General features: G+C 38.6%; 1 protein-coding gene and 1 long non-coding RNA gene across 4 annotated transcripts; one reads left to right on the forward strand and one right to left on the reverse strand.

Moving 5' to 3' along the window:
* The first annotated feature begins 38 nt into the window (after positions 1 to 38).
* Positions 39 to 11,094, forward strand: STYXL1 (serine/threonine/tyrosine interacting like 1). 3 transcript variants are annotated; one of them, XM_026708548.2, is made up of 10 exons: positions 71 to 319; positions 1,734 to 1,840; positions 2,662 to 2,723; positions 4,239 to 4,383; positions 4,752 to 4,808; positions 5,478 to 5,623; positions 7,190 to 7,335; positions 8,216 to 8,313; positions 9,714 to 9,823; positions 10,477 to 11,094. In XM_026708548.2, the coding sequence occupies exons 2-10, from the start codon at positions 1,738 to 1,740 to the stop codon at positions 10,606 to 10,608; spliced, it is 999 nt and encodes a 332-aa protein (XP_026564333.1). In that variant the 5' UTR covers positions 71 to 319; positions 1,734 to 1,737; the 3' UTR covers positions 10,609 to 11,094. The 3 variants fall into 3 exon arrangements, with proteins under 3 accessions (XP_087783264.1, XP_026564333.1, XP_026564331.1); XM_026708546.2 differs by having other exon boundaries at positions 144 to 319; positions 1,584 to 1,840; XM_087927138.1 differs by lacking the exon at positions 1,734 to 1,840 and having other exon boundaries at positions 39 to 319.
* A 937-nt stretch (positions 11,095 to 12,031) lies between these two features.
* LOC148127513 (uncharacterized) lies at positions 12,032 to 12,990 on the reverse strand. Its single transcript, XR_015742322.1, has 2 exons — positions 12,714 to 12,990; positions 12,032 to 12,451 (listed from the first exon to the last, which is right to left on the reverse strand). It is a non-coding gene; the product is annotated as an uncharacterized LOC148127513 (long non-coding RNA).
* Between the last annotated feature and the right edge of the window lie 62 nt (positions 12,991 to 13,052).

Genomic DNA, 13,052 nt, shown 5'->3' on the forward strand with positions numbered 1-13,052 from the left:
AGCTTTTAAAATAAAAACGGAGAAACTTCCCAACTCTCGCGAGAATTCGTTCCATTTTATAACCGGTGGCATCTTAACAGCTTCGCCAAAAACGATTTTCTCGTCACCAGCCTCTCGGGGTTGCGGTTAGGGTCGTGTGTCGCGAGAGGAAGCGCGAGTGACGTCCTCTCATAGTTCCCATAAAGCGTCTCTCTATGGGAGCGGGAGCTTCATGGACCCCATGGGTCCTTCGCAAGATATGCTGATGGGTACGCGAAGGAAATCGCCATAGGCGCCGCGATGCTTTTCTCCCTTGAAGTTGCCGATGTCACCCTGGCTGGTAAGGACCTGCCGAAGACTGATGGTAGTACAGTGGATGCAGCTACAGTAACTATGACACCACTAAACTCGGCAATATGAGTAACAAATGCTACGGTTACCCTGGCAACGGTGGACAGACACATAGCAACATTGGAACCACAATTGCCCTGACAATAGATGTCACCAACTGCACATGGTTGGCGGGTTTCTCTTTTAAATAATGCCTCCTACGTTATGAACTGAGTTGATCAGTATTTTACATAACTTTTTTTTCAATTTTATTTTATATAAATTAATTCAATAGATATATAAATGTGGTTAAATTTCATCAGCTACGTGATAGAGAACATGGAGATCTTAACCTAAATTTACTAGAGATATAAAAGATAACTCCCCAAAGTAAGGCTGTGTTTCAGAAACATAAATAATGTTACAATTTATGTTCACATCTTGCCCTTCCTCGAAAAAAAATCCATGGAGGATCAATGTCTATATCTTGCTTTGTATTGTCCACAGTGATACTTCACAATTTCTCAAATGTGTGCCTTTCTTAGTAGAAATATAGAACCTGGAATTTTGGCTTACTAAGCATAAGCTCTGCCATTGAGATCTCTGTAAAGAAGCAATCATCATTCCACTTCAAAGTATTCATTTATAGACCGGTAACAGCTCTATCTGGGACCCATGTGAATATGCACATATACACACAAACACAGAGAGTTAGTGATTATCCTGTTAAGTTTGATGGTCTGTACCATACTTGCCATATATAGTATTGCTAATCATGAAATTGACATGAAGCAAACTATATTACTGAGTACATAGCTAATTCAGCCCTGAATGGGGAAGCTCCTATTTATTAGCAGTAGAGGGGGGAAAATGAAAGTGGTGCCACCTTCATTGTATCAATGAATCCAGTTTTACTGAATACCGTCTCTCCCTCAATTGCCATCCTAAAATCTGCTGTAAATCCCTTCTAACAAGAAATAATGCCTGGATATTCTTATTTTCCTTTATTCATCCCTTCTATTTTCCTGTTATGTCATACCTGTCTCTTTATTTAATCCTACTGGGAGCCATTCCACCTGAACACAGAGCAGAGGAGATTCAGCAAACACTGAATCATTAAAAGATACAATCTCTTTTCTTTTATATCAGGCATTTTCTTTTATAAGCCTAATTAACAGGGTTTTGCTGATTTTTGTAATTTTAAGATTGAGTTAACAATATTTCCTATATTGAGTATTACCTCTATATAATGGCTCCATTTTTATCTGCTTTAGAGTGAACAGCATCCTGATACCTTGGATTTCAGTTTAAATATGAACTTTTTTTTTAATGGAGGAGCACATGACTGTGAATTAGCCTTCTACAAGAATTAATCTTTAGAGAATGCGATTGGATTTTTGGCACTGAATAATTTTATTTTCCAGTGTGATGGCAGGAGTGACCTTGTGTGAACCAACAGAACTCTATAATTTGTTGAATCAATCTACAAAGATCTCTAGATTAGCAGAGCCAAACTATCTCTGTTTATTGGGTAAGTGAAAGTTATTATCAAAGATTAATACAGTACAGTTGGACATAGGAATACTGCACTAGTCAGCAGCATCCATGTGAAAGGGGGCAAATGAAGATACATCATGATGCAAATGTTATCATTTATGTACTAAGTTCCATCCTTAACCTCATGATACACATAGAGTATTAACATGGCTTGTTACAGATGTCATTGTTGCTTTTTTCCCAATTTTTAAAACTGTTTCATATAAATTCTCTATGTTATTGTTTGAGTTTTGCTAGAACTATGAGCCAATTGTGTACAAAGCTATCATCCCTTGATCCTTTAGCAAATCCTTGAGGACACTACTCTAGCATTCTAGTTAAAGCTGATCAGCTGCTCTTGAGGTTCTTATCTACTGAGACTATATTTATTTTATTTATATATTATCTTTATATCCTGACTTTCATTCAGGAACATATGTATCTTCTGTCCTCCTATTTTTCCCACAAAACTAACCCTGAGAAATAATTGGGCTGAGAGACAATGGTTTATTCAAAGTCACTTAACGAACTTCTCTGGATGGATTAGAACTTGAGTCTCTCTACTGATTTCTTCAGCACCCACAAATGTCTGGAGTAGGAATGGGGAGATTTAAAAATTGGCAAGTTGGTGAACTTAGGGTTATGATGAGTTATCATTTTAGAACATCTACAGTGCAATTAGCACAAATCCAATAACCATTCCAAGGTAGCCCTGCTGATTTCCTGGACCATTTCTAGTTCAGGACCTTAACCACTACTTTTCACTGCTACTCTTTTCCTATATAAATATGTTTTCTTTTTTCTTGTTGCTTTCAGATGCTCGTACCAAGAGAGAATATAATGAAAGTCACTTGATGACAGCACTAAGAGTCAAAACAGTGAGTTTTATTTCTGGAGAAGTCTGTGATTTTTAATCTCCTCATATATCCTAAAATGAAGGATAGCAACCATGCAGAGATGTTTCTAATGGCTAAAAACTATTAATTTTCTTTGCCAACATTTATGGAACAAAATTAGCTATTGCTTTTATGGTCATACTCTACCTTTAACCTATGCATATTTATCCTGATGTAACCCTATCAGACAAAATGGGGCTTCTTTCTCTGTAAATATACATTGCATGACACAACAATAAAACAGCAGAAACATAACTGAAACAATCTCATTCTTCAATTTATTGACAGAAATGCAAGAAAATAGAATAGATTTGGCTTGGTGCCTAGATAGCAAGAAGGAAGAAATCATGTTCCTGTGTGATTAATGCGTTCTAACATTTGAACTACTGATGTGAAAAGTGTTTTGAAATTAAAACAAATACAACATTAAAAAGCCCTTTTCTATGTTTCAATGTATTTCCCAATATTACCAGGACTGCTCCATTAGTAATCTGAAACCATTCTGAAGTGTTTCAAGTTGAAAACCACTTCCTTTGAATTTTTAAATTCTACAACTGTTTTTAATTGGCAAGGCAGATTTGTGCTAGACTACAAATTTATTTGTTTTGAATACAGCAATCTGGTTCTTGGGGAAACCTATTGCTTCATAGCAGTTTCCATAAAATAGTATTGAGCATTTGGGGACCAGTGTTTTGAAGTAACTACAGTATATCATCCACCCACACCAATACCCATATGTGACAGAGGTATAGTTTCTTGGTATATTGAGACAAGAAACACACATACACTGTAGTAATAATCTTAAACATTAGTAATATCAATTTTCTTCAAAATAGCACTTAGACCTGTATGCTGCTCCATGGTGCTTTTACAGTACTCTCTGAGTGCTGTCAGCATATTGCCCCCAACAATAGGGGTCCTCATTTTACTGATCTCTGAAGGATGGAAAGCCGAATTAACCTTGAGGCCTATCAGGATCAAACCACAGACTGTGGGCAAAGTTAGCCTGCAATGCTGCATTCTCACCACTGTGCCACCAGGTCTCAAAGCCCTAAGCGGGGGAGGGAGAGAATGGAAAATCCTGAGGGGTATCTTTCTTGTGATATAGAGTAATATTCAAAATGAGAAATTGATTGTGCATCCTAAAACAGGTTGCACACTTTCTTCAGATATTTTTAACCAATCCATATTAGCCCTAGCAAGCATGACCCAGGGCAAGATTCTTTGGGAGCCATTACCTCTACCCTAAAATTGGTCTCATATCTTCTCCAACACACAGTTGGACATTCCAGTGTCACAATTTGTAACAAAAGGGGCTAGTTCATAGCTGAAGATTTTGAAATCAGTTTTACTTTATAAAAATGGGATTAGATATTGGATATTTCTATGTTAGGGTTAGGTTAACTTTCTCAGGATCCATCACAGAAATATCATACTCCATTCTTTAGTATCTGTATTTGGTGCTAATTAATTTGCCTTTCTTTGTTTGTTTTAAAGAATCCATTGGGCAAATACTTGGTGCCTGAATCCATCAACTTGGAATGTGTTCGATACTGTGTAGTATATGATGGCAAAACGGAGACTGTGGATGCAGCTTTTGACATGGATTATGATCTACTTGAAGTGGATACAGAACTAACACGTATCATCCCTCTTTTTCTCAAAACTAAAAAGGCAGGGTAGTTTGCTAAGGCTTGGTTCGCGCTGTAGTAATGTTCCAAAATGTCTCATTCTTACTGAACTTGGTGGTGATCAGATATGCTGGAATCAGTATAAAGAATTCCTAGCCACCATGACTGTTGGACTCCTGACAGTCTGAGACCAGTCCATCGAAGGCTTAATTACATCAAGCAGTTGCCGTTCTCCAGCTGAGGCTGCTGAATGAGCCAGTCTACTGCAGAAAATGATGTGCATGGGGACTTCTTAAACGGGAAAAATGCTTCTACATATTGTAATAAAAGTTTCAGAATCCTGTGTTAAGTCCTTTTGTTTCTTCTTCTCTCCATCTAGCATTTGACGCAGGAATTGACATAAAGGAATTAAGAAAGAAACCATCCTCTGAATATAGTACGTTTTATGTTATCATTATAGTGGCAAAACACTTCTTCATGTCAATGGGATTTAAGGGTTTAGATCAGGGGTGTCAAGCTGGATTTCTTTGAGGGCATTGTAGTTGTCCTCAGGCTGGCCAGGGGAGGGGGGAGACGGGATGGATGCCTTCTGCAGCACTCTGCTCCCCAAACAGGACATGATAGGTATTAATAACATGGTTAACAAGAACCATTGCTGCAAGATGTATGAGCTTATAAAACGCAGTATTGCAGGCTAATTCTGCCGACTGCCAGCAGTTCCATCCTGACTGGCTCATTGTTGACTCAGCTTTCCATCCTTATGAGGACGGTAAAATGAGGACCCAGATTGTTGGGGACAATGTGCTGGCTCTGTAAATTCCTTAGAGAGGGCTGTAAAGCACAGGGAAGTGGTATATAAGTGTAAGTGTTGTTGCTAGTGCTATAAGTCATTTAAATGAATGGGGGGGGGAACAATGGTGTGTCAGATATACAGAAAGAGGCATTGCTTTTAAGAGACAGAACTTGGATCCTATTGTAATGAACATGGGAATATACATGTAATATAGAGATCTAATAATAAATGGGATGGACTTATAGAAGCTCATGCCACAAATCAATAAATATTTTGTATCAACACTTTACTCTCTAAATGATCTGCTTGTAGATGCTAAAGAAGGCTCTGCGGCTCGCTGTGCAAGAATTATGCAGCGGCTCACCCGCTTTCCAGTCATGGTCTTAAGAGGTGGTTATGAACGCTTTACAACCTCCTATCATTATCTCAGGACCCAAAAGATCTTTTGGATGCCTCAAGTACGACAAATGTCATAGAGGAAAGACCAGGGTTTCTCCTTATACTTCAAGATTTCTCTTTTTTTCTTCAAATCATAGGGGTTTTATTTTGTTTATTAATAAATTGGCTGTGGGGAACCTCAGGTACATATACACACCCACACATATGGCCCTCTTTGTGGTGGGAAACTTAAATTCTTTGATGCTCCAATTAGTTATTGAAAGCCTCAGAAGAAACAAAAATTAATAGTCCCTCAGGGCTCTTTGTCTGTTCTTCTCTGTGCTTATTTTGAGAATCTTGGAAATGGCTTTCTTTCTATCCCTTCTAGAACAGCCTAACGGCTTCCAGATACACACCAACTTGATTTGAAATTGGCCAGGTCTTGTGGGGGTGGAGTTTTCCGGTAATTTGGGGGGAAATTCTTTCCCAGCTCATCAAGTGAGTCAGATGGCCCACAAAATTTCACTTTTTTTGCCAAACATATTGTTATGGAAATGTTCAAATGTATATGTAATCATATTCAATTTTGCTTTATAATTCTGTGTGTGAAGGTTGGACAGAGCTCTTGTATAGGTAATTAGCCATATTTTTCAGAAGTTTTATGGTGCATCTTACAATTCAAATATATATCAGGATGCAAATATTAAGGAAAGGTGTATACAAAATGTGTACTTATATGCAAAAGAGGTTAATGTCAAGAAAAATAGCTACAGATGGAAGGTTAGTATGCATAAAAATAAACTCATAATTTTGGATGAGAACTCTTCTTCTAGAAAGTAGACTGCATTCTCTAAGGTTTACCTTATAATATTGAATAAAGCAATGATTGACTGGTTCATGTTCATGTAGCAGTGGCTGAAAAGCAAGTATTCTTCAAAAGAGTCTCCCACTAAGTAGGTAGATTGCACCCCAAAATTTTGTAAGAATTATGTCTAGCATTTGATACCCTAGATACTCTTTCTACCTCTATTTCCTAATGTCTTTAGAGGGCCTGGTTAAAACTATTTGAGGTTGTTTTGCTCAGCATGTACGCACAGTAAGCTGAGTATAAGCTCAGACTCCTCTCTCAGTAGAGACTAGATTTTTATTATCCAGAAGAGGTGTTCAAGTTCTGCATTCTTTCTCTTTTCCTCAAGTAGCAAAAGCTTCCCAGATCTAGCAGGCATTTGAGGCAGACAACCAGAATCTTTCCTCCTTAGGGAGGTCTGTGGCATCAGTTTATTCCTATTGGATATTTTTTAAAGATTCTTGGATTTTATTTCATTTAAGAACTATCCCTGCAATATTCTCTTGCAAATTTTAGACCTTTTTATCCACCTTTGAGAGTTCTCTTCTAGTCAAACTCATGCTGCCTGCTTTCCATTTGTCTAATGAGAAGTAGGTACCACTGAGTTCAATGGGACTCATTCTCAGTGGTCTGCAGCCTACAAGGTTCTACACTTTATTGGATTTGAGATGTGAAGCTTAATCACTTAATGACCCCTCTTACAATCAAGAGGATCTTGAAAATGGCCATATTGATTGCACCTCCCAGATTCTGAACAAGTACTGTGCTTTCATTGGATGATCTGTCCCCTTCCCAACAGGAATTGGAAGCCTTTAAGACCTATCCAGTAGAAATCTTGCCTGCTAAGCTGTACATGGGAAACTACAAACAAGCCTGTGACAGCCAGATTCAGAAGGATCTGAAAATCAAAGCTCATATTAATATCTGTGAGGAAGATGGCATATTGTGAGTATTCAGCCCCCAGTAACAGTATACTGAAGACAATTCAGCACTCCCCACTTCTCCAGTCTTGAAAAAGAAATCACAATAGTTACCTTCCCGTGCATTATTTTAGTCCTGGGTAATATAAGGCCATTTCCAATCATGCTACTGAATTTTAGCACTTGAATGTTTTTTTTAAAGTGCAATTTTTTATCAATGTGCAGTGGCAGACATGGAATTTATAAATGAAAGACCCAGACTTAGTATTGTTTTTAAAAAGACCTTCCTCTATTTCCACCCAAAATATATCTGGAAGAAAGAAAACCAGTTTACAGTAGCCTTCAGTCACCTTAAAAGTGTGGATTTCTTATCAACCAAATATTGTCAACCTCAATATCTGATAGAAGTAGGAAGGTGATTGAAAAGCATCTCAGCCTGAAGGCATCCTTTGATTCCATATGCAGGTCTTAAGGCATACATCCCACAGCCTTCCAGCCTTCCATGGTCAGTAAAACGAGGGCCCAGATTGTTGGTGGCAATATGCTGACTCTGTAAACCACTTAGAGAGGGCTATAAAGCACTGTGAAGCAGTATATAAGCCTAAATGCTATTGCTATTTAAAGACTTCAGGCAATTTATATCCTTGCATAATGAGATCTACAAAAATATAAACTCTGATTACCTATGCTTCCTTGCCCATTTTTCAAACTTTGCTGTATTTTTTAAATGATAACATCCTCTAAATAGCTTACAGTATATAATTCCCACCACCATTATATTTTCAAACAAGTCCATGAATTAGGCCAGTTTGAGAATGATTGACTGAGACCAGTATGAGCTTTTTACCTAAACAAAAATTTGAACTACTGCAATGCTTCTAAGCAGATCCTCTGTTTTTCCCCAGTTTCCTTGAAGACAGAGAAAAACTCCTTCATATTCCTATTCCTGATTCTCTAGAGGCAGATTTATTTTCTCACTTTGTCAACATTTGTCACTTTATTGGTAAGTAGACTACAGTGGAATTCTCCTTCCACAGTCCAGAGAGCAATTGTATAGTCACAAAGTTGTTTTTTACCTGTTTATGCCCAATATTCAATCTTTCCATCATTTCACCTCATCTCATCCCTGCTAACGAGACAGGGTTGTCATCTGCATTCTCAATACATCTGTAAGTTAAAAGTCTTCAGATTGAACTTCTTGAGGGAAGTCCATGGGTGGACTTCAACTACCAGAACTCCCCTGCCAGCCATACTGACTAGGGAATTCTGGGAATTGAAGTCCTCTCAAAGTTGCTGAGGTTGAGAAATACAGATCTGGTTTATAATATAATACAGTCCCAAATTTCTGATCCCAAATTCCAAATTGTCATGAAGTCAGAAAGGAATGCGTGGTTTAGCTGTTGTAGACTGCTGTTGATCCTGTCACAATCACAACCCTGTAATTGAGAATACCCAGATTTCTAATGCCAGCAGAACATTTAGGGATCACCTAAAGTGAGAGGTAATGGGCGCAAAAAATGCAAAAAAATGCTACAGCACATACTTAGCGCCTGTCTGCAACTCTTTAAAGCAGCTGCATCTTTTTCCAGGATCAGGAAAATAGCAACTATTTGAGTCACTTTCTCTTAAGGAGAATATATGAATATGGACCATTTACGGAGGCAAGATGGCTTCCAAATAGATATGTGCAGATCAATGCAAATTTGATCCTTTTGCCTATTGATTTGCAGTGTGTAATTTATGCCTTCATTTTTATTGAACTATCCAGACATAAATATCCAGACGTAAGTCAATTTATAGAACATCTGTAGAAATTATCATCTTATTATTTTTGGTAAAGTTTTTCAGAAATAGTTTGCCACTGCCTCCTTCCTTGGGCTGGGAGAGACTAGGCCAAGGTTACCAAGCTGACTTAATGCCAAAGGCAAGATTAGAACTCAGTTTCCTGGTGTTTTAACCACTATAATACACCAAAATGGTTTTCCAACTATATTTACGCAGTAGTGTATTTTTAAATCCCTTTCGTTTAGAGAAGTCATGGTGTCAGTTCAAATTGTTTAGTTCCCTAGATAACATGCTTCATTTCCCACTGGAATATGTAAGCTACGCATTGGCAAGTAGGCCCACAAGTCTCCTGGGGTCATAATCTCACGCCTTCCCATAGCTCTTATATGCCTTGACACAGAAATAGTCTCACAAACATCACTGGGACATCCTACTAGACTTCAACGTATGAACTTAAACTTGAAGAATTCACATTTGCCCCAACCATCTCTCATAATTTTCCTCCATAAATTGGCATCAAGATTAAAACTGTAAAAAAGAAAAAAATGACTTTTTATGTATAATTTATTGCCTTCAAACTCTTAATGAAAAAAATAAATTAATGAAAACCTTATTTAGATGCTCATATCCATAAAGGAGCAGTCCTGGTTTTCTCCACTTTGGGAATAAGCAGGTGTAGCACAGCAGTGATGGCTTATCTTATCCATTCTTGCAAGCTTTACTTGAAGGTGAGTGTAGTTGACAACTTGTAACAACCTTTCCTACTATCTGTCTGAATACATTAGGATTATAACTTCCCAAACACCTGGAGAACACAGGTAGAGAGAGGCTATAGTATACTAATGTTAGTTCTCCCCATCCCCAACATGTTTTGCCATTATGCTGAGCATTCATGTAGCTGCACTCATCACATTTTATTCTCAGATATCTTTTTGTCCAAATTTTTCTCTCATTCTCTATTGTTTTTTGTGTGTGTGTCAGTTTTTCAATTATAAGATTCTTGGAACAAAAACTTACATTGTTTATAGATTTTATATTGTCAAATTAAGTTTGATTGTAATCAATTTAGACAGTTTTAAAAACAAAATGTGAAATCAAAAATGATATGGTGGCCTTTTTTGTTATGTGACCAGTCCATTGTGTATTGTATATACATAAAAAGGGTGAAGTTTCAACTGATGCATCAAGAACCGAACCTAGGGTTTTGGCATATGAAGCATGTATTCCACCATAAAGTTACAGAGAACCCTTCCGATTATGGTTTAGATAGCTGTGACTCTAGATACATATAATTCAATGCAAGTCTTCTGTTCCCCCAAGATGCTTGGGGCTTTTCTCAAATATTTTCCCTGCTCCTGATCTTTTATACCTTTCTTCACAGAACGCTTGGAATTTTGCCCAGAAATGTAAAAATAACATACGGCCCAATCGAGCATTTGTGAAACAGCTATCAGATTGGGAACAACGGTTCTATATAACTGCCATCACTGACATTTCAGAACCAAATTACTGATTGGAAGCTTTGTTTATTGTGAGTTAGTGGAGTGGAAAAATGAGAAGCAAGCCAACATTTATTTTTCAGAAGCTGTTGAAAGAAATCTTTACCTTTCATTGTTGCACTATTGCTGACTTCATCATCTGTCTCACACTCAACAGACATTTCATTGTGTTTTTATTTTTCCTGAGCTTGTTTGTCAAGGAGAAAGATATTATATAGAATAAACTTTCAGGTATCCAAAACGCTGTTCCCCAAACAAGATTCTTCCACTAAAAACCTGTGTTTCCAGCTATAGATCAAGAAAGGTTGTAGCCCCATCCTTATGGAACACTCTATCACCAGAAGTGGGAACTGCTCCCACCCTTTTGGCCTTCCGGAAGGATACTAAAACTTGGCTTTGGTCTGGGTCTCCAAAGGAGACACTCATTTCTGGAGATGGTTGGTGAGAAGTCCTCATCCACATCCCATCTCTTAATTCTGGTTTCTGTGTACTTTTTAAAAGTAATTCAAGGAGTTGATGGTTACTCCAACTTTACTAAGTTTTTACATAATACTATTTGGGGCAACATCACAAGTCATAAGATGTAATATTATGCATTTCAGATGCCAGTTAAATATTCAATGAGCTCCATAAGGGTTATTTCGGTTCCATTAGGAGCCTTAATTGAGTAAACCCTTACAGGGAGTCCTGTAGAATATGGTTGCCTCAGGAGAGAAGCCAGAAATCTCACACAGGTATATTAGAAATGAAGGGGAATCCTGCATAAGCAAACTACTTGAATAATCCCTGACAATCCATGTGACCCAAGCTCCAAGCAAGCAAGTCATATTTTCCTTTGCCTGACTCACCAATAACATCTTGATATTCCTATATGTGCATTGGGACAATGGTATTAGAAAGGCTTCCTCCGTTTCTAGTTTTTAGTACCAAAGAACTAATCCTGATAGCAAAGTCATGATCTCAGCTCAACAACAATCGGGATTAGAGTTCAGAAAAAGCAAAAGGCATGTATGGAACCATCAGTCAATAACGTGATGCTGTGAAGCTTGCCAATCAGCTGGCAGCAGGTGTAATGACCCACATGGTTCTAATACCATATCAAGGACATATTCATATGCTGCATGACAGTTTTATTATGAAGGTTGCAAGAACTCAGCTAGAACAAATAGACTGGCAATTTCCTAAGCAATATGCATGTGGCTCTCAAGCTTGTTTTTGGGTCTTAGAACCTCCTCCCTCCCCATCCAAGTAACTAGGCAGCAAATTGCACAAAACTCAAAATGCCTCCTGCAATTATGCCACCTGCTCCAGCAACTCTCACCCTGTTGTGATAGAAACTGGTTGTTTACATTGGAAGGGAACTGAAGAGAAGTTACAAACGTCGCAGCAAAATCAGCTGTGACAAGAAGCAAATTAACCGTGGAACATTTAAAGTGGTTGCTTTAAAAATGAACTTAATGCATAAGAGGATAATATAATATCGGTTTCCACCAATAATGTAAATGCTTCTGTGACTTCAAACTTTAGTGACCTACATAAATAATGGTTTTGTTGCTTGCCTGATCTGGAGAGGGTCAGATCAAGTTACTATTGAATGGGAGACCAGTGTAAAACCACAGAGGTCCAAACTGGGAAGTCAAAAAAGCATCCGGAAAGAAAGGACGAGCAAAACTCTTACTGAATTCTCTGGTAGCTGAGCTTGATCCCGTGATTGTATCTTTTATACAGACCCAACCAATGGGTGCTTATGTGACAGATCATAGCGAAACAAATCTTGGCTTAGCTGGTTAGGGCACCATGTCAGTGCGACTTCACCTGTCTCTGACATCCTGCCGTCTGACAAGTGATCTCTGCACCCTGGAAAGAGAAGAGCAACAAGAATGATTCTGGAGCTGGAGGCTAAATCATACAATGAACAGTGATAGGAATTCGATATGTCTAGTTTAACAAAAAAAAATATTTGAGGAGCTTCTACAAAGACGAGGAGGTCAAACTACTTTCCATAGACCAAAAGCCAAGACAAGAAACAATGGTTGGAAACTAACCAGGGAGAAAAGCAGCCTAGAACTAAGGAGAAATTTCCTAAGGATGAGAGCAATGAACCAAGGGAAGGGCTTACCTTCAGAAATTGTGGGTGCTCCATCACTGGAGGCTTTCAAGAAGAGATTGGACAGCCATTTGTCTGAAATGGTATAGGGTCTACTGTTAGGGCAGGGGGTTGAACTAGAAGGCCTCAAGGGTCCCTCCCAACTCTATTATTATAGTATGTTCTTTGCGGGGGTGGGGTGGGGTGGAGAACAGCACAGCCTGTGCTCGCTCGCTCGCTTTCCTCGACCTCTCGCCCTGCTGTCCTCACAGTCGTCCTTCATTCCGCCCGCCCGCCCGGCGCTGGCTTCGTACCGGCGCTCATTGGCCGGGCCCTCAGCGGGCGGGTCCCCGAGAGCCCCGGCGGATTGGC

Source organism: Pseudonaja textilis, chromosome 1, assembly GCF_049901715.1.
Source record: "Pseudonaja textilis isolate UNSWEBS1 chromosome 1, rPseTex1.2, whole genome shotgun sequence".
Lineage (NCBI taxonomy): Eukaryota > Metazoa > Chordata > Lepidosauria > Squamata > Elapidae > Pseudonaja > Pseudonaja textilis.